This window comes from Hemicordylus capensis, chromosome 2 (assembly GCF_027244095.1).
Source record: "Hemicordylus capensis ecotype Gifberg chromosome 2, rHemCap1.1.pri, whole genome shotgun sequence".
Taxonomy (NCBI): Eukaryota; Metazoa; Chordata; class Lepidosauria; order Squamata; family Cordylidae; genus Hemicordylus; species Hemicordylus capensis.
In genome coordinates, this window is record NC_069658.1 from 245,557,577 (window position 1) to 245,577,658 (window position 20,082).

General features: G+C 47.0%; 2 protein-coding genes across 3 annotated transcripts in view; both read right to left on the minus strand.

Annotated features, from left to right (window-relative positions):
- Positions 1–20,082, minus strand: part of LOC128342709 (zinc finger protein 271-like) — a 32,954-nt gene that overhangs the window by 2,486 nt on the left and 10,386 nt on the right. The window contains exons 3-4 of the mRNA XM_053290456.1: positions 16,760–16,883; positions 13,169–14,286 (exon numbers count right to left, since the gene is read on the minus strand). Of these exons, the coding sequence (XP_053146431.1) occupies positions 13,169–14,286; positions 16,760–16,883 (1,242 nt within the window). The remainder of the gene's footprint in view (positions 1–13,168; positions 14,287–16,759; positions 16,884–20,082) is intronic.
- Positions 131–11,155, minus strand: LOC128342682 (uncharacterized). 2 transcript variants are annotated; one of them, XM_053290378.1, is made up of 5 exons: positions 10,664–11,155; positions 7,529–8,412; positions 5,279–5,402; positions 3,564–3,756; positions 131–267 (listed from the first exon to the last, which is right to left on the minus strand). In XM_053290378.1, exons 2-4 carry the CDS (start codon positions 8,324–8,326, stop codon positions 3,635–3,637), a joined length of 1,044 nt encoding a protein of 347 aa, XP_053146353.1. In that variant the 5' UTR covers positions 8,327–8,412; positions 10,664–11,155; the 3' UTR covers positions 131–267; positions 3,564–3,634. The 2 variants fall into 2 exon arrangements, with proteins under 2 accessions (XP_053146353.1, XP_053146354.1); XM_053290379.1 differs by having other exon boundaries at positions 200–264.

Sequence of the window (20,082 nt, forward strand, 5' to 3'; positions counted from 1 at the left end):
CTTGACCGTCAATAAGGCTTCCATTGTCACTGATGCTCTTCCCAAGATTTATGCTTTTATCTGGGGAATTTGCACAGGGCAGAAACCAAAGAGGACTAAGACTCTTGTTTCTTTTCTTGTCTGTCTGTCCTTGTTGAGCTGGGATTTCGTGGTAGCCACCATCCTGAGAAGGAATGGGTGCACCCTTCTCTTTCAGTTCCTCATGGTTTGTTCTTTCTGACAGCTTGGGTACAGGCCTCTCATTCTCCCTCTTCCACTCGTTACCTGCTGGAATAAAGAAACCCAATTCAGGGCCCAAAGGAAACACAAAACTTCAGAAAGGTTTGTAAGGGATGAAAAGGGGATTGGAAACATTCCACTACTGGATTTAGTTCATAAGTATTAATTAATATTATGAAGTACTAATTAATAATTAATAACAGACAAGAAGAGGAAGATGGGAGGTTACCTTATACCGAGTCAGACCCTTGTTGCGTCTAGCTCAGTACTGCTTACTCTGACTTGCAGCAGCTCTCCACCATTTCAGACCAGCATCTTTCCCAGCCGTACCGAGAGATGCTGCCAGGGATTGAACCTGGGACTTTCTGCATGCTAAGGAGGAGCTCTACCACTGAGCTAGAGCCCCATCCCAAATTATAATATACTAGCTGGACCAGGCGCAGAGCATCTGCACCTCTAGTTTGTTGCCTGTCACCACAGCCTGCCTACCCGCCCGCTGCCACCTCCTTATTCCCCCGCCCCTGCCCATCGTCTCCACCACCTTCTGCCCGCCGCTGCCGTTTTCTAGCCCTGCTCCCCGGCCAGTCACTGCCGCCATTTTTTTCTTCCCACCTGTCCCATGGCTAGCCGATTCGGCAGCTCTCCAAACTTTCGCCAGAGCTGCCACGCATGGGATTAGCCACGGGTACGCCTTAGGGAATTAGATACATAGATTGTTTTGATTATATATTATTAGTACTGTTAATGTTACTAAGAATATTTTAATACCAGTTTTTAACAAAATGTTCTGTTGGCACAGTGTGAGGGACCTTCCTGGCGCACCTGCAGGCCCTGGCAACTGCATGGCAGCTGCTCGGTCATCAGAGACCCAGAGCGGTGGCTCGTGAGGAATGGCAGAGTAACCCCATCTCATGACGGTTTTTCCTCTTGCAAGGCAGCCCAGGCAAGAGAGCTCTGGGCAAACGTTCTTCCTGACACAAGAACAGCCCTGCAGGATCAGGCCCAAGGCCCATCTCGCCCTGCATCCTGCTTCCCACAGCAGCCCACCAGATGCCTCTGAGAAGTCCACAGGCACGATGTGAGGGCATGCCTTCTCTCCTGCTGTTGCTCCCCTGCAACCTGAATAGTTTTTTGTAAACAGGCTGGCTAAGCTTTCCTGAGATTACGTGTGTGTGTGTGTGAATGGTAAATTAGGTGAAATTGCGGGGTCTGAAGCAGCGAGGTAGGCAACTGGAATGCAAGTGGAGGAGAACTCGGCTCGAATGTGACAGGACACAGCAGAGAGCCCATTTGAAGATTTATATGGAGGCTGTGCGTACAGCAAAAAAACCCTTCGTGTCTGTGTGCATCACTTCTGTAGGTTTGCGTTCAGCAGAGTTATCCCAGATTGTGAGGAGTTTGATTCAGGCTCCTTCCAGTTCAAACCAGTCCCTAGAGACTATGTTCTGCTGTGATGCTTTTAATGGGTTCTTTGCGGACAAAATCTACAGGATTTGGAACTATTTGGACTCCACGGCTCTGTGAACTGGTTCGGTAGAACCAACTGGCTAAGGTTGCCAACTATCCCGCACTGTGCAGGATGTCCCGCATTCCTAGGGAGAAATTCTCATCCCATTTGGGACTCAATTTCTCCCATTTTTTAACCACTTTAAATATATATATATTTTTTAACTTTTAAAGCTGCTGCTGAGTGGCGGTGAAGCGGGATGTCGACGAGAGCTCTCTTGCCTCCCAATTTAACAACATGAATGGCTGCTGCTGAGCTGCTTTCTGGCTAGGGTAGGGGCAGGGGCAGGGGCAGGCTCGCTGGGAGGGATAGGCACGCTGAACTGAAACCAAAGCAGGGGAGGAGAGCAAGGGAGGAGAGCTGGTCTGGTGGTAGCAAGCATGCCTTGTCCCCTCAGCTAAGCAGGGTCTGCCCTGGTTGCATATGAATGGGAGACTTGATATGTGAGCACTATAAGATATTCCCCTCAGGGGATAGAGCCGCTCTGGGAAGAGCTGAAGGTTCCAAGTTCCCTCCCTGGCAGCATCTCCAAGATAGGGCTGAGAGAAATTCCTGCCTGCAACCTTGGAGAAGCCGCTGCCAGTCTGTGCAGACAATACTGAGCTAGATGGACCAATGGTCTGACTCAGTATATGGCAGCTTCCTATGTTCCTATGTAAAGCACTCACCAGTCAGTCAGTGAGTGACTGACCAAGCCGAGGGAGGAACGGAGTCTGTTGAAGAGAAGGTGGCCAAAGCCTGCCTTCCTCAGCCTCGCCTTCCTCCAAATGAGCCTTTACATAGCAGCACAAACCCCCAAACTGGTTCGACTTGAACCAGGCTTGATTGAGGACTGGGCCACCCTTTCTTGAAGGCTGGTCCGGTTCATGATCAAACCTACAAACCGGCTCAGTTCATGGTGGACCAGTTTGGTTCCGAACCGTCCGTGCACACCCCTAAACTAGATATTTCACAGGAAGTTTTAGAACCTAAGTTAGCTCTTGCTTCTCTAATGTAAGGATTAATGAAGGAAGTTAAGAAGGTTAATTATAAATTTGAGTTAAAGTAATGAGATCAAAGAAGAAGCAGTACACAAATGTGTATGCAATAATTAGTTTCCGATTAAGAGAGCACTGGCATGCTGACATGTTTCACCAAGTTATGGTTTTATATAGTTATGAGAAACTGTAGCAGTTAAAAGGTGGAAATTCTGATGGAAGTTAGGTCACCTTCAGGCACCTCACTTGACTGTTTTCTTACTTTACAGTTTGTAAGGAAGTACAAGGCTCCTTGAAATGATATTTCATGAAACCCCATGTAATCAGTGATGTCTTAAGCTTTGTCTATTTATGTGCCTATATATGCTGTAGTAGAAGCTATATAAGCAAGCTCATATTTTTATAGAAGTTTTTCTCGTAGATTTTTATCTTTAAATATTGTCATTACAATACCCTTGTGAGGAACATGAACCCACACATGGTGTAATGTCTGGATTGGAGCTTTGCATCCCACAGTTTCTTGACATAGCTTACAGCTAGTCTAAATACTGAAGTGTAAAGGATTGTCCACTAAAAGTGACCATCATGCTCTAAAAAGAAATGGTAGATACTAGTAACAGTGTGGTGTTGTAGTTAGAGTGTTGGACTACATCCAGTGAGCCCCAAGTTCCAATCTCCATTCGCCCATTAAACTCACTAGGTGACCCTGAGCCAGTCACTTATCTCAGTCTAACCTACCTCACAAGGTTGTTGTGAGGACAACCATAACCATGTACACTACTCTGGGTTCCTTGGAGGAAGAATGGGATATACATGTTAAAATAAAATAAAATCTATAGCACAGGGACTTCATTTCTTACCAGCATCCATTCCTGTCAGGACTGTAGTTTCAAAGATGACCTTCCCACCAGCAGTTGAGGCATTTTCCTGTTCATACCACGGGGGGAAAATCCCTTCCGTTTTCCAAAGTGATGTCTCGGGGGGGTTCCACTGCTTCTGAATCTTCTGATGTATATTTCTTCCTCTCATCTGTATTCACCCACCCTTTGGCAGCTGGAGAAATAGTGAGAGAATCCAAAACAACTTATCCCCTGGACTTCGGAAGTCAGAGGATACTGAGAGTTGCCTGATAAAGACACTGGCTGACAGATCACATGGTGTGCCCCGGGCAGTTTCTACACTACCCACGCTGCTATGGGCATTTAAAAGAATTAGCCTAAATGCCTAATTCCTCCACAAATGCCTAAAACGGCACAAGTGCAGTTGTGCAATACTATGGCCACTGGAAATAATACCGTAGCAGCAGCAGGAGCTGGTTGCAGCAATGAGCTGCCCAAGTCTCAAGGTGGTGGCTTCTCAGACCATTGGCTGACATTTGGCGAATGCTGCGCTTGCACAATGAACAAAGTTCTGTTTGTACAAGAAGATCACATCGTGGCGTGAAATCCTAGGAATGAATTTCATCCTTGCACTATTGCGCCCTTGCACAAAAGTTTCCTCCAAAACATGTGAGGCGTGCCAGACGTCACGCAGCGTGCAAGTGCAACACGAGGCTGGAATTTAAGTGCCGGACTTAGAGCACAACATCCCTTCTTGTGCAAGGGCATTAGGCTGCCGGCCACTGACTTGAAAGTCAGCAAATGGGAATGGGACCCAAGCTGAACTGTAGAGCCACTGCTCTGTATGCAGAAGTCCCAAGTTCAGTCTGCAGCACCTCCAGGCAGGGCTGGAAAGAACTTTACCTGGAGCCCTGGTGGAGAGCTGCTGCCAATCAGAGCAGAAGATACTGAGTTAGATGGATCTCAGTGGTCTGATGCAATGAAGGAGAGCTGGTCTTGTGGTAGCCAGCACGACTTCTTGTCCCCTTTGCTAAGCAGGGTCTACCCTGGTTTGCATTTGAATGGGAAGCTACACGTGTGAGCACTGTAGGATATTCCCCTCAAGGGATGGAGCCACTCTGGGAAGAGTTCCTGCATGTTTGCATGCAAAAGGTTCTAATTTCCATCTCTGGCAACTCCAAGATAGGGCTGAGATTCCTGCTTGCAACCTTGGAGAAGCTGCTGCCAGCCTGTGTAGACACAATACTGAGCTAGATGGACCAATGGTCTGACTTGGTAGAAGGTGGTTTCCTATGGTCCTAAGGCAGCGTTATATGCACCTAAAAGGGATCTGAGAAGAGTTTTCTGTAATCTTGTTCGTGCTCCTTTGTCTCATTCCTGAATACTAAGCTGTGCCTTTTATGCAGAGCTCAGTAAACACCTAAGGACTTTTTAAGGCGTATTATTTGTAAGTGGGCCCTAGTCACTGGCTGCCCTGCTGTGATGTCACAGAATATTCTCTAACAGTCTAGCTCTTAAGGACTACAATTCCATCTACAAGTAGAGCACTGTAGAGAAATGAAACAAAGGCCCAAAGAAGCATATTGCTGGATTAACAATTGAATCTCAGAAGTGTTTCTACCATTATCCATATTTTCCTTAGAAGGAAGAAAAGGAGCCATAGCTGAGGTCAGCCCAGGAAGGAGCTCTAGAACATTCCAGAAACCAGGCACCAAAAAGACACCATTCCTCCTTACTCCAAAAGCTGCCCCCTCGGTTGTCATCTTCCTGCTTGGTCTCCATGCACAGTTTCCCCTGCTTGAAGTTAAACAGAACCTGGCCTGTCTCAGAGGAACTCGCACTCGCTTCCTCAAATGCCACCTGCAATAACAGAGAGGGGCCTTTTCAGGGTAGAGCAGCAGAACTGCAGAGGGAAGAGCTAAGTGGTCGCCCTGATCCCGTCCCTGACCAGTAGCACCTCGATGGCAACAAATGGGAGAGAAAAGACCTGCATTTCTTTAAGGAACATAGGGACATTTTTGGGAGCAGATTTCAAACCAAAGTAACCTCAGTCAGCTTGGCTTATATGTCGTGACCAGAGGTGCACCTAGGTAATTTTGGAGCCTAGACTAAAAGGCCTTTGGAGGCCCCAACACTGCAAGCTAAGCATTATTTTTTTAACAAATAGGTTATTGAGGGCACAAACCACACCACCCAGGACAGACTAAAGAGGATTTGGGGACTCCCAGGGGGTGTGGAGGCCCTGGACCTCGGCCCCAAAGTCCAGGGGTAAGATTGCCTCTTGTCAGGATCTAGAACAAAGGGTTCCCAACCTGTAGAACTCGAGATGTTGCTGGACTACAATTCCCATAATTCCTAGCTACAAGTTGTTGTGGCTGGGGATGATGGGAGTTGTAGTTTAACAACATCTGGAGTACCACAGATTGGGAACCCATGACCCAGAAGAATGGGGGATCTTGTAAGCTAGGGGTTCTCAGTTTCGGGCCCCAAAATACTGTTGGGCTACAACTACTATCATCCCCAGCCTTGATGGCTGGGGATGATGGGAGTTGTAGTCCAACATCTGGGGGCCCAAGGTTGAGAATCCATGTGGTAGGCCTTTCTCCTGGGACAGTTAGCTGAACAGAATCCAGAAATACAAATGCCAATTCCCTGAAAAGGAACACACAGAAGGTGTCAGAACCCACTCTGATTCCAACCCAGAGGGGACCCTTCTGGAGGAGGAACATGCTTGAGAGCCAACCCTGACAAAAGTCCCCTTGATCCAAAAGACCCCGAACAGCCAGAGCTTGTCACCCCTCCAGAAGCCACGCCCGTGGAGGAGTCCCAGAGCTCTGGAGACTCAGTGTCCCCCCAGCAAGGCTCCCGCCCTATCTCTAGAACCATCTGTGAGGTGTCTTCCTTAGATTTGTCAGGATTTTGTCACTGGAACAGTTTCAGAGAAGAACAACACCACAGGTGGCGAGGGGTGGGCAAACCAAGCCCTGGGAGGAACCCTTGAAGCAATTGGGGGTGTGCAGCCTGGAGAAGAGAAGACGAAGGGGAGATATGATGGCTGTCTCCAAATATCTGAAGGGCTGGCACATAGAAGAAGGAGCAGACTTGCTCCTGAAGGCAAAACTAGAACCAGTGGGATCAAGTCACAAGGAAACAGACTCAGGCTAGACATGATCGGGAGGAACTTCCTGACTCTAAATATATGACAATATGACAAATATTTATATACCACATACGGACATTTTTGGGATCAGATTTCAAACCAAAGTAACCTCAATCAGCTTGGCTTATATGTCGTGAGTCATGACCTAGAACAAGGGTTCCCAACCTGTGGAATCCAAGGTGTTGCTGAACTATAATTCCCATAATCCCTAGCTACAATTTATTGTGGCTGGGGATGATGGGAGTTGTAGTTTAACAACATCTGGAGTACCACAGATTGGGAACCCTTGTTCTAGGTCATGACTCACGACATATAAGCCAAGATGATTGAGGTTACTTTGGTTTGAAATCTGATCCCAAAAATGTCCATATGCGGTATATAAATATTTGTCATATTGTCATATATTTAGAGTCAGGAAGTTCCTCCCAATCTAAGGAACATAAGACAGACACCAGCAACAGCCACTGGAGGGATGCTGTGCTGGGAATGGATAGGCCAACAACATCTGGGAATCCCTGTTAGAGGGAATACTGTCCCCAACCATAATACATTGTAGCTGGTGATGATGGGAGTTGTAGTTCAACAATGGTTGGGGAGCCAAGGTTGCCTACCCTGCTCAAAGTGGTTCACCACACCAATTAGAGCAGACCTGCTCAGCTCTGGCCCTCCTGCAGACATTGGCCTACAACTCCCATAATCTCTGGCTATTGGCCACTGTGGCTGGGGATTATGGGAGTTGTAGTCCAAAAACGGGGGGCAGGGGCAAAGTTGAGCAGGCCTGACTTAGAGGGTTGTGAAAGAAGCTAACTCGTTGAAATGGCCTCACCTGGTTTTCCTTTTGCTTGGTCTCTTGTTGCCTAAGCAGGAAATTCTCCACCAGGGACACTGCCTGGGTACAAGTCTCTGGCTCAGCTTCCTGAACCCAACACTGGATCTCTTGTGGCAGGATGGTCAGGAATTGCTCCAGGATTAGCAGCTCCAGGATCTGCTCCTTGGTGTGTCTCTTGACCGTCAACCACTGACAGCATAGTTGTTGGAGTCTGCAGTAAGCTCCTCTCGGTCCCTCGGCCTCCTGGTAGCGGAAATGCCTGAAGTGCTGGCGGTTTTTCTCCCTGAGGATAGTGTCTCGCCGCAAGATGGCTGCCTTCACCTTCCCATAATCTTCTCTGTCTCTGGTTTCCAGCCTGCTGTAGGCCTCTTTGGCTTCTCCACTGAGGGCTGGCAGGATTTGGGTCACCCACTTTTCTTTGGGCCACTGGCAGGCTTCAGCCACTTGCTCAAAGGTGGCTAGAAAGGCCTTAGGATCGCCCCATGGTTTGGGCTCTTCTGGCAATTGTGGGGTTCCCCAGCTTGAGTGAGATGACTCCACTGTCCTTAGGAACTCCTGCCACTGGGCTTCCCAATTCTGGGCCAAACCCTCTTCTGGTTCCTCCTTCACTTGATGGGGAGTTGTCCTGAGGGATCCACTAGTACTCCCAGAATGCATTGCTCCCAGAGGGTTCTCTTCCTTCTCCATCCTGAGTTTGTAATCTACAGTTCCTTGGCCAATGTGGAGGGCTTTTATTGCCTCTTCTGATGCCTCCCCTGGTATACAACCTGCAGGAACTTGCTCTTCCATTTTCATCCCTTGACAAACTCACAAAGATGGCTGCATGCCATGGAAAACTCTACAACAAATGATCATGATCTAACCAAGTGTGGAGCTTCTCCCTGGTGGAAGGAGATAGAAACCGACACAAAGAGAATTAACATAGAGATGAACCATTAATCAGTTGTAGGGCTGGCACCAATTTTTAATGGGCCAGTTCAGATGAACAGCGTCCTTTACACGTGACAACAGAACAGTGGCGAGAACATGCCTGCCCCAATGTCATTAATCGTGTGTAAGGACTGTTCATCTGACATGTCCCTCTACACGCATTACAAAACTCTGTTTAAGCACCAGATGTGGCTGCACCCTAGAGTTGTATAAGAGTATTATAATATTAGCAGTTTTATTTTTGATCCCTTTCCTAATGATCCCTAGCATGGAATTTGCTTTTTTCTTTTCTTTTCACAGCTGCTGCACAGTGGGCTGACCTTTTTATTGATCTGCCACAGCTCCAGAAATGTTTAACTTCATGGCGTACTGTACATCCTAAGAACATTAAGAACAGCCCTGCTGGATCAGGCTCAAGGCCCATCTAGTCCAGCATCCTGTTTCGCACAGTGGCCCACCAAATGCTGCTGGAAGCCACAGGCAGGAATTGAGGGCGTGCCCTCTCTCCTGCTGTTACTCCCCTGCAACTGGTATTCAGCAGCATCCTGCCTCAGAAGCTGGAGGTGGCCTATAGCCCTCCGACTAGGAGCTGTGGATAGACCTCTCCTCCATGAAATTATCCAAATCCCTCTTAAAGCCATCCAGGTTGTTGGCTGTCATCACATCTTGTGGCAGCCTGTCCCCCAGACCTTAATGCTCACCCCAGATATCCTATAGTATAAGCAATTAGAAGCTCAAGTAAGCCATTTATATCTATCTGTTTTCTGCAGGGGGTGGAAGCTTGTGCTTCCCTCAGCTGACAAACCATAGAATTTTAGAGCTGAAAAGACTGTGGAAGTCTTCTAATCCACCCCCACACACACACACACACTCAGTGAAGGAAAAACTGCTACAGCAATTGACTGATGCCTGTCCAGTCTTTGAAAACCTCCAGCACAGAAGAGCCCAACACTGCATGAAGACAGGCTGTTGCACTGTCAAACAGCTCAGGGAAATCTTCCTCATAATGTCTAGCCTAAATCTGCTTCCAATTTCCACACATTGGTTCTAGCCCTGCCCTCAGAAGCAAGAGAGAATAAGACCTGTCCCCCATCTATATTACAGCCATTCAGATATTTGAGGGTGGCTATCAAATCTCCCCTTATTTTCTCCAGGCTAAACATAACCAGCTCCTTTCACCATTCCTCACAGGACTTGCTTTTCAGACCCTCCACCCACTATCTTGGTTGCCCTCTCTAAACCTGTTCCAGTTTATCAACGACCTTCTTAAAATGCAATGCCCGGAAGTGAACAGTATTCAACTGGTAAACCACCCAACTTCAGAATTCAAAGAAACAACCATGATTGGGTGGTCCCATTTGAAAGGAACCAATGGAATCTAATGGCCATTCTTTCTGTAATTTGTTTCAGTGTGTTATTTGGAGCTATGGTCTGTACCTAACCCAAGATTCTATTACTCAGACCACACACACACATCCAATATCTCTAATTCCACTGTACCACTCTGTTGATTTTAAAACAGAACCCACTTCGGAAGCTGATCTTGGCTGAACAGTGGGGTATAAATACAATACAATAAACATTATGCTCCTCAGCTACTCCAGGCAGACTGCCCCTGGACATGGAAGATCCACTCCTGGCTATCATGACGAACAGCTTCTGACAAGCCTGCCAGTTTTTGTCAGGAGGACTGCATGTGTGATTCATTTCAGTAGTTAGATCCTCACTCACTCATTCAGATTCAGGCTGTAGCAGGTGTGTAGCTACGGGATCAGGTGCCCATGTTTGCTCCTCTCCCCGGCAGTCCCTTGGAGTGAGGGAGATAATGAAGAAAATAGGGAGGAGTGGAGCTGGGGAGTCCTCAGGAGCTGGGGTGGCTGGGTTCTTTGAAGCAATCTGCTCAATTATAGCTATGCCCCTGGGCTGCAGGGCTTCTCTATGGGGGCACCTCTCCCTTCTCCCTCTGCATTGCAAAGCCCCACAAAGTGGCAGCAGTGACCTCATATTAGGCTTTGAACAGAAAAAGGAGAGACCTTCTTCTGTTGAAGGGACCCACCTGGGACTAGAAGTCCCACTGATTAAAAAAAATAGAGGTGGGTGAGGAAGTGGAGAGGGGCTTCCCTCTCCCCAATATGCTGCTGTCTCTGCTGTTGTCCCTCCTTGTTTTGGAGATGCATCCCCCTACCCCACCTTACAACTCACCTCTCCACAGCACCAAGATGTCCCTTCTCCTCCTCAATCTGCCCCAGAGGAATTCAGAACCAACCCACTGCCCTAGCGCAGGTTAGAGAGAACCCACAACTTTGACCGACTCTCTTTATTGTGAAAGTCCTCTCTAGGAAACAGAATTTTGTGGGTGAAAGTCCTTTCTAGGAAACAGAGTTTTGTTGGCTTAACCCTTTGGAACACTGGAGGCATGTTATGAAAGAAAGATTGCTTTACAGCGGCACTCGCCTTCCTTTAAAAAGTGAACCTGGGTGCAGGTCCCCACAAAGGTAGGATATAGATAGGAAGTATACTGCTGTACCTGCATTCAGCATAACTTGTGAATAAGCACAGTACTTGCAGATCTGTACCTGTGTACACTGTATGAGTGCAATAACGGGTAAATAGGGCTTATATGAAATGCCCAATTTTGAAAGAGAGAAGTTTTATCCTCTAATCAGAAATTCTTGCTCCCTAATACCAGGTTTGTAAGGTTATGGCTGTGGTTTCTCTGTGGCAAAGGATGCTAATTTGGATGGCAGCTATTTGTTTTTTAACCACTCTTCAGCAAAAGTGCCAGTGCACCCCATAATCACCGACCCATAGAGTAAGCATCATGGGATATTCTAGACTGTAGCTGTCCTGTACTACTAAATCCATTGTGGGGATGGGGCTGTAGATCTGTGGTAGAGAGCATCTGCTTGGCATTCACAAGGTCCCAGTTTCAATCCCTGGCAGCATCTCCAGGTAGGGCTGAGAAAGACTCCTGCCTGAAACCTTGGAAAGCTGCCGCCAGTCAGTATAGACAATACGGAGCTACATGGACCAATGGTCTGACTTTGCATAAGGCAGCTTTCTATGTTTCTGGGTGCTTCTGTCTCCAAAAGCTACTGCAGCAAAGGGTGTTGAAGCAAATGAAGCTACAACAGGCAAAAAGCAGTCTTCAGCAATGAGTTATTGCAGCCAGGGGTGGGAGGGACAGGAGTTGAGAATTCTGATAGTGTTGCTTGGTTTGAGTAATCATCTCGGAGAGACCACATTACTCCCTTGTTGATGGAGTTACACTGGCTGCTGATAAGTTTCCGGGCAAAATACAAAGTGCTAGTCATAACTTATAAAGCCCTAAACGGCTTAGGCCCTGGGTATTTAAGAGAGCGTCTTCTTCGCTATGAGCCCCACCGGCCATTGAGGTCACTTGAGGAGGTCCGTCTCCAGTTGCCACCAACTCGTTTGGTGGCCACACGGAGACGGGCCTTCTCGGCTGCTGCCCTGAGATTGTGGAATGCGCTCCCTGCTGAGATACGATCCTCCCCATCTCTGGCAATTTTCAGAAAACACCTGGAAACGCATCTCTTCAACCAGGCTTTCTCAGCTTTTTAAAACTTGTTTTTAAATTGTTCTGATTTAATTGTTGTTTTATGATGTTTTTAATTGTTAATCATTGTTTTATGCTTTATAATTTTTGTTTTAATTATTAACTGATTTTAATGGTGTTTTAATGTAAACCGCCCTGAGCCCTTTTGGAAGGGCGGTATAAAAGTTTAAATAAATAAATACATAAATACATAAATACATAAATAAGTCAGTCTCAAGAGTGCAGTGTGAGGGGCTCATTTTGTGGCCTATTGGATTCCCAGTTTTGGTCCCCAGAGATTGTTGGACTACAGCTTCCATCATCCCCAGCCCCAATGGCCTTCGGCCAGGGTTTTTGTTCTGCTGCTTCCTACTTTTCCAAAAAGGAAAAAAGCAACCAGAGGGGAAACTTTGCACATGCTCAAAAGCACTGTACTTCCTATAGCAATTATCTTTTTTAAATAATGCATTCTGCACATAATTAGACACATTCTGCCTGGAATGTGAAGAGATTTGAAAGCAAAAGCCCTTTGCTTTATCCACACCTAGATTTAGGTCCATTTCATTATTACGGTTAATACACATATTCCCAGCCTTGGATCCCCAGATGCTGCTGGATTTCAACTCCTTTATCACTGAACGACCTTTGTGATCAAGGATGAGTGGAGTGGCGGGACCCACTTCATTTATCTAATTTCCCCACATGGATTATTTCATGTGACTTTAGATGTGTGTTTCTATTGGAGCTCTTTTCATATCCCAAGTAGTTATACGGTTTATTTTTTTTTTAACACCATTGTACAGAAAATAATGAGAGACAAGATCAGACTTCAAAACCACCGCACTGCAACACTCAATTAAAATCAATGATCCACTAAACTTGGGGCAGAGTTCCAGAGAGCGGGCAACCCCTGAAAAGGCTCTGCATATTTTGACTGCCTTCCTAACCTTAGGAAAACCCTAGGTTCTCGAAGCAGAGCCCCATGGCCAACTCTCACCTAGGGGCAGGCTTGGGACCAAGGGGGCTCTAGTCCATGACATCTTCTGCCCCAGCAAATGCAGCCATTTTCAAGATGCAACAAGACTGTTTGTGGGGTTTGCTGAAAAAACCAACACGGCCATTCCTGTGTTTAGCATATGAGGAGGGACCTGTGCAATTTTCCCCTCTGTGTGTATTCTTTGATGCAAAGTCAGGTTCGTGCTCTGACTGAAGCTCTTCCCACACTCCGAGCACGTATATGGTTTCTCCCCCGTGTGGATTCTTTTATGCCTAATGAGGCTGGATTGGTCACGGAAGCTCTTGCTACAGTCTGAGCATGTATAGGGCCTCTCCCCCGTGTGCATCCTCTGATGCGCGCTGAGGCTTCCCCTGTGACTGAAGCTCTTTCCGCACTCCAAACATGTGTACGGCTTCTCCCCCGTGTGGACTCTTTGATGCTGGATCAGGCTCTGTTTATCAGAGAAGGTCTTGCTGCAGTCTGTGCACCTGTGAGGCTTCTCCCCTTTGTGTATCCTTTGGTGCCTGAAAAAGTTTGTGCTCTTGTTGAAGCTTTTGCCACACTCCGAGCATTGATACGGTTTCTCTCCCGTGTGGATGATCTGATGCGAAGCGAGGTGAGCACTTTGGCTGAAGCACTTTCCGCACACCAAGCACTGGTACGGTTTTTCCCCGGTGTGGATGATCTGATGGGATGTGAGGTGGGCGCTCCGGCCAAAGCTCTTGCCACATTCCAAACATTTATATGGTTTCCCCCCTGAGTGCATTTTTGTGGGCTTCACGGGGGTTCCTTGATCACAAAAACTCTCAGTGAAGTCTGAGCATGGGTAGAGTTTATCACCTGTTTGGAGACTCTCATGAGATGCAAGAGCTGTGCTGTGATTTAGGCTCTCTTCACACTCTAAGTAGATAGACGATTTCTGCTCTCCAGGGAGAATTTCACATTCAGTTAGATTTCTGCTCTCATGGATGCTCTTCCCATACGTTAAGTTTTTATTTGGTTTCTCCTCTGGGTAAACTCTCCAGTGATCCCCAAGGCAGTTGGCCTTCCTCCCCTCCATTGGGCTTTCTGGTTGGATTGGGAGCTCATGGGAATCCCCTCCCTGACAAAGGGTAGGTGTATCACTCTCCCTCCTCTCGGTGTGGTTTCCCTCCTGCCTCTTTGAGCTTTCTTCACTCCAGATGTTCTCTTTCAGCTCTTCATACATGGGTCTTTCTGGTGATATTCCACAAGGTTCCTCCTCATTCTCCTTTTTCCACTCCTCGCCTGCTGGAATTAAGAGAGAAGACTAATGGGAACCCAAGGGAGAAACAAAACTTCAGAACACCCATTCCTAAATTATATGTCTCTATTTATTTATTTTAGCTATTAGGAACATAAACTGCCACATACTGAGTCAGATCATTGGTCCATGCTCAATAGTAGACTCAGTATCATCAACTCTGGCTGGCAGCGACTGTCTTTCCCAGCCCTACCTGGAGATGCCAGGGATTGAACCTGGGTCTGCATGCCAAACAGATGCTCTACCACTGAGCTAGGGCCCCATCTCAAAGGATCTTAAACCCAGGGAGCCTTGCATGTAAGGAGGTATCCTTGCTTCAAAGGTCAAAGCCAGCACCCTGAACTGGGCCCAGAAATGGACCAGGAGCCCCTGTAACTGTTTTAAAATTGGCAAGATCTGTTCCACAAGCCCAGTCTCCATCAATACATTATGGGCACTGAGGTTGCTCTCCTTTCCTCCTTTGAATCCATTTTCCTCCCACAGCGAGTGAATAGTCACACTTTTTGCCTGACCCAGCAACTGTCCAACTGTCCTTTCTCTCCTCACTGGGTTTCTCAATTAAAAATGAGAAATGAAATGAAATGATTATTATTATTATTATTATTATTATTAATTATTATTATTATTAAAACTTGTATACCTTTCTTAACACTGCGCTTGTGCAACATGCACAATTGTGCCTGTGCAGGGGTTTGCAACCTTTATTAACATAAGAACAGCCCAGCTGGATCAGGCCCAAGGCCCATCTAGCCCAGCATCTTGTTTCACACAGTGGCCCACCAGATGCCTTTGAGAAGCCCACAGGTGAGGACATGCCCTCTATCTTGCTGTTGCTCCTCTGCAACTGGCACTGAGAGCCATCTTGCCTCTGAGGCTGGAGGTGGCCTGTAGCCACCAGTCTAGTAACCACTGATAGACCTGTCTTCCATGAATTTGTCTAAGCCCTTTTTAAAGCCATACAGGCTAGTGGCCAACACCACACCCTGTGGCAGAGAATTCCATAGATTAATTATGTGTTATGTGAAAAAGTACTTCCTTTTGTCAGTAAAAGTGTACCCCTTCTTTCACAAACCTTCAGGTACCCCAGAAAGGGAGAGGGAGAGTGTAAGTATGTGTGTTCACAAGTACAGGTGATTCCAGTCACTGGTTGTCATCCAGTCCAAGTTCATCATGAATACTCCCACTGAAATGAATAGGACACATACACTTGCCCCATTAATTTCAAGAAGACTCTTTATGAGTAACTTAATCCGATGCAAGCCGGCAAATGGAGTCACCCATCTCATAACTGTAACATTTAAATTTGTTTGTGTGGGTATGAATACACATATATACATAAAAACACAAACTGCCCCCAGACTTTGGAAAGCTCTCCCAGTGGGCATCTCACAGTTTTTAGAAAGCAAGTAAAATCTTGGCTTTTTACCCAGCCTTTTATAGGAGTGCTGTTTTTGTTTCTGCTGCTCTGTATCTTATGGCTATATTGTACATATTTTTTAAACTTTTGATTAGATTTGTATTTTTATATTCAATTTTAATACTTATTGTGTCATTTTTATGGTTTTATATTGTGATAAATGTTTTGTAAAACACTTTGAGATTATTTAATGAAAGGTGGTATCAAAATGTAACAATAAAATGAATAAATAAAATAAAATTTAAGTATGTTTCATTTGCACACTATAAAAAGGACACACCAAGAACACATTGGGACAGCACATTTGGGTCCCAATGGGCACACGATATAGCCACCTTGCTGAAGCTAAGCAGGTCTCCATGTGATCAGTGTCTGGATGGAAGACCCATGTATTCCACTGTTGGGGGTGGGGTGGGAGTTCAATGGAAGAGCCTCTTCTTTGCATGCAGAAGGTCTCAGGTCCAATTCCTGCCACCTCCAGGTAGGGCTGGGAAAGACTCCTGACTGAAACCTTGCAGAGCTGCTACCAGCCTGTGTAGACAATACTGAGCTGGATGGACCAGCGATCCGACCCTGTTGACGTCATGGCATACGGACATTCGTGGTGTAGTGGTTAGAGTGCTGGACTAGGACCAGGTAGACCCGAGTTCAAATCCCCATTCAGCCATGAGACTTGCTGGGTGACTCTGGGCCAGCCACTTCTCTCTCAGCCTAACCTACTTCACAGGGTTGTTGTGAGGAGAAACTCAAGTATGTAGTATAACCCTCTGGGCTCCTTGGAGGAAGAGCGGGATATAAAATGTAATAATAATAATAATAATAATAATAATAATAATAAAAAATATGTCCTCCATCAATGTCACGGCATATGCACTCCTTCCTTATGTATGCTGGCAGGCAGCTGTTTTGCCCAAACCCACCTAATAGGGCTTTGGATTCCAGAGACAGAGCAGCTCCCTGAAGGAGCCAAGGCTAAAGCAAGCCCAAGAACCAATTTCAGGGGATCCCAGAACTCCAGCCTCAAGAGAGCATCCCCTTCTTACCAAATAGGCTGCCATCGTCATCGTCATCTTCCTGCTTGGTTTCCACACAGAGCTGCCTCTGCTTGACATCAGGTGGAGCTTGGCCTGCCTCAGAGGAACTCCCGGCTGTCTCTTCAAATACCACCTGCAACAAACAACCAAGAGGGAACCCTGGCAGTGAATCTTCCCAGGCTCATAACCAGTGTCGCCTGTAACAGGGTTTCCCAAATGTTGTTGATTACAACTCCCATAATCCCCAGCTAAAGGTCACTGCAGCTGTTGTATTTAACTGATTTTATTCCATTTATATGCCACCCTTCCTAAAGGGGCTTGGGGCAGTTTTCATTAAAACCAAACACACATAATAAAACAATTTAATTTTTTTTTAAAAAAAATTAAAACCAGATTAAAACAAAAACAAAAACACTAGATATTATTAAAAGCCAGGCTAAAAAGATGGGTCTTTAAAGGACCCACGTAGCCAACAGCATCTGGGAATCCTTGACACAGGACACATTGCTCATAACACACATTTGTCACGCCAACTAAGAACAAAGGAAGCTGCTGTATACTGAGTCAGACCATTGGTCTATCTAGCACAGTATTGTCTTCACAGACTGGCAGCGGCTTCTCCAAGGTTGCAGGCAGGAATCTCTCTCAGCCCTATGTTTGAGAAGCCAGGGAAAGGTACATTGGTACTCACCGTGAAGGTGTCTTCTGGCTGGTGTAGAAGAGGTCACCCAAGCTTGGGATTACATCCCCCCCACATGCTCCAAAAGGCAGGAAGTAGTCATACTTGAAGATCCTTAACCCAGTGCATGTGGGCGGATCTCCTCAGTGCTTAAAACAGCTCAAGCTACGGAATGAAAACCACAGAACACAACAGAGAATATACAACAATATACAAACAATAATGCAGAGAAAGACAGAAAAACTGTCCCCCTACAACCAGATCATCAGCTCCAGCCTAACACAACCCGGGCGGGCCTTGGGTGACCTCTTCTACACCAGCCAGAAGACACCTTCACAGTGAGTACCAATGTACCTTTCTCGGCTGATGTAGGAGGTCACCCAAGCTTGGGACATACCACAGCACCAACCACGGGAGGGAAAATACCCAAGCTGGAGCTACTGACCCGGAAGGACCTGTTGCAGGACCCTCCGACCAAATGCTGCTCTGGCAGCTTCATGTTCATCCAACTTGTAATGCCTTGAAAATGTAAAAGGCAACGACCAAGTAGCCGCCTTGCAAATCTCTTCATGGGACACCGGTGAAGATAACACAGTGGAAGTGGCTGCCGATGTAGTTGAGTGTGCCGTAATCTGACCAGGCACCGAAAGTTTCTGGGCTTCATACAACATCGTAATGCATGAATGAACCCATCGAGCAATAATGGCTGAAGAGACCTTGCATCCCATCTTAGAAGCCTTAAAGGCCACAAAAAGAGCATCTGACTTACGAAAAGCCTGCGTCCGGTTGCACTCCTTCTCTGCAGGGTGACGAGCATCCGGACAAAAAGAAGGTAATTAAATGACCGCCTCACGATTAAACTGAGACTTTACCTTAGGGATAAACGAAGAATCCGGGATAAGTCTCACAGAGTCCTTAGAGAAATTACACAAATTACTCTGAACTGACAGAGCCTGCGATTCAGAAACCCTCCTGGCTGATGTTACAGCTACTAAAAAGGCCACCTTCCAGGACAGCATCTGCAATGATACAGATCAAAGTGGTTCAAATGGCGGAAACTGCAGACCCCACAACACAATATGCAAATCCCATGACGGAAAACGATGGCAGACCAGAGGAGACAACAAAGCTGCCCCCCTCAAGAACTTGCGTAGAAGAGGGTGCCACGCCTGAACAAACGCTGATGAGGAAACAACATCTGGATCAAGCACGCCGCCTGGTGTTTAAGTGTGTTGGGTTTCAGACCAAGCGCAAGGCCATCCTGAAGAAAAACCTAGTAATCCCCTCGACCTGCACTTGTCCAGCTGCAGGGAGAGCTTTGCTGTCCAGCGCAGAAAACTACGCCAAATCGATTGGTAAATCTTGTTGGCTGAACACTTTCTAGATGCAAGGATGGTAAATCGGACCTTGACACAGCAGAACTGGATGGTCTGGCAAACTGAGTGGATGACCTACGGTCAAGTCGACGATCTCGGAAAACCAAGGCCCTCTGGGCCAAAAAGACGCAATCAATATCAGGGATGCCCGGAAACCCCGCAGCTTCCTGAGGCAACGGGAGAGCAGCGGCACTGGAGGAAATGCATTCAGCAGACACGGAGGCCATGGCACCGATAGCGTATCCGTCTCTTCTGCCCCCAACATCGGGCAACGTGAGTAAAACCTCTGAATCTTGGCATTCTGAGGATATGCAAACAAGTCTATCTGGGGACACCCCAGCTGCTCTGTCAGCCACCTAAATACTTGAGGGTGCAGGTCCCATTCTGCCGGCTGGATCTCCTGCCGTCTTAGCCAATCTGCCCAAACATTGGAAATTCTGTTTACATGATGGTCCAGAATGGATATTAAGTTGTTCTGTACACATTAAGATATTCCTTCCCTTCACCAAGGGCGTGAAGGCTCTTAGGGCCAGAAAGACAGCCCAGAGCTCGAGCCAGTTTATGCTATGGAGCAACTCTTCCACCGACCAAAGCCCCTGGGCAGAACTGTTCCAACAGTGAGCCCCCCAGCCCGATAGACTGGTGTCCGTCGTGACCATCACTCTCTCGGGTTCTATGAACAGCTTGCCCTTGTCTAGGTTCCCCGGGCTGTCCAACGAATCGACTCGCGAAGAGACACCTAGAGAGGAATGTTCTTGTCACGTCTGAGGGCAATCCTGTGCTGGTAAAGGAGGAAACCCCACTGTAACTGGCGTAGATTAAAACCTCGCCCAAGGCACCGAGTCCATAGCCGCCACCATGAGACCCAACAAACTTGCTAGATTGAGAAGGCTGGCCCACAGTCTCAAAGCAATCACACGAGCCAGTGACGTTAAGACCTCCATCCGATCCTGTGGCAGAAACAGTTTGCCTACTGAGGTGTCCATTACCATGCCCAAATGACGAAGGCTCTGTGTGGGCATCAGGTGACTCTTGCCCACATTTATCAGAAACCCATGCGCACGTAACACAGACATTGTTCTGGACAGAGCCGACTGAACTGCCCCTTCTTGAGCAAGTTGTCGAGGTAACAATACAGGTGGACCCCCTCAGTGCATAAAGTGGCCACTAGCAGACTAGAACCTTCATAAAAACTCGGGTGGCTGATGAGAGACCAAAAGGAAGGGCTCTGTACTGATAATGCCTCCCCATGTAGCAGAAGTGGAGTATATGTCGAC

What these genes read in the sequence shown, in the direction of transcription:
- LOC128342682 (XM_053290378.1), bottom strand. Translation starts at nt 8,326, where the DNA reads ATGAAAATGGAAGAGCAAGTTCCTGCAGGTTGTATACCAGGGGAGGCA. An exon ending in CCAAGCAAAAGGAAAACCAG is followed by an intron (nt 5,403 to 7,528) that starts GTGAGGCCATTT and finishes CTGTTATTGCAG; the next exon opens with GTGGCATTTGAGGAAGCGAG. An exon ending in CCGAGGGGGCAGCTTTTGGA is followed by an intron (nt 3,757 to 5,278) that starts GTAAGGAGGAAT and finishes CTATTTCTCCAG; the next exon opens with CTGCCAAAGGGTGGGTGAAT.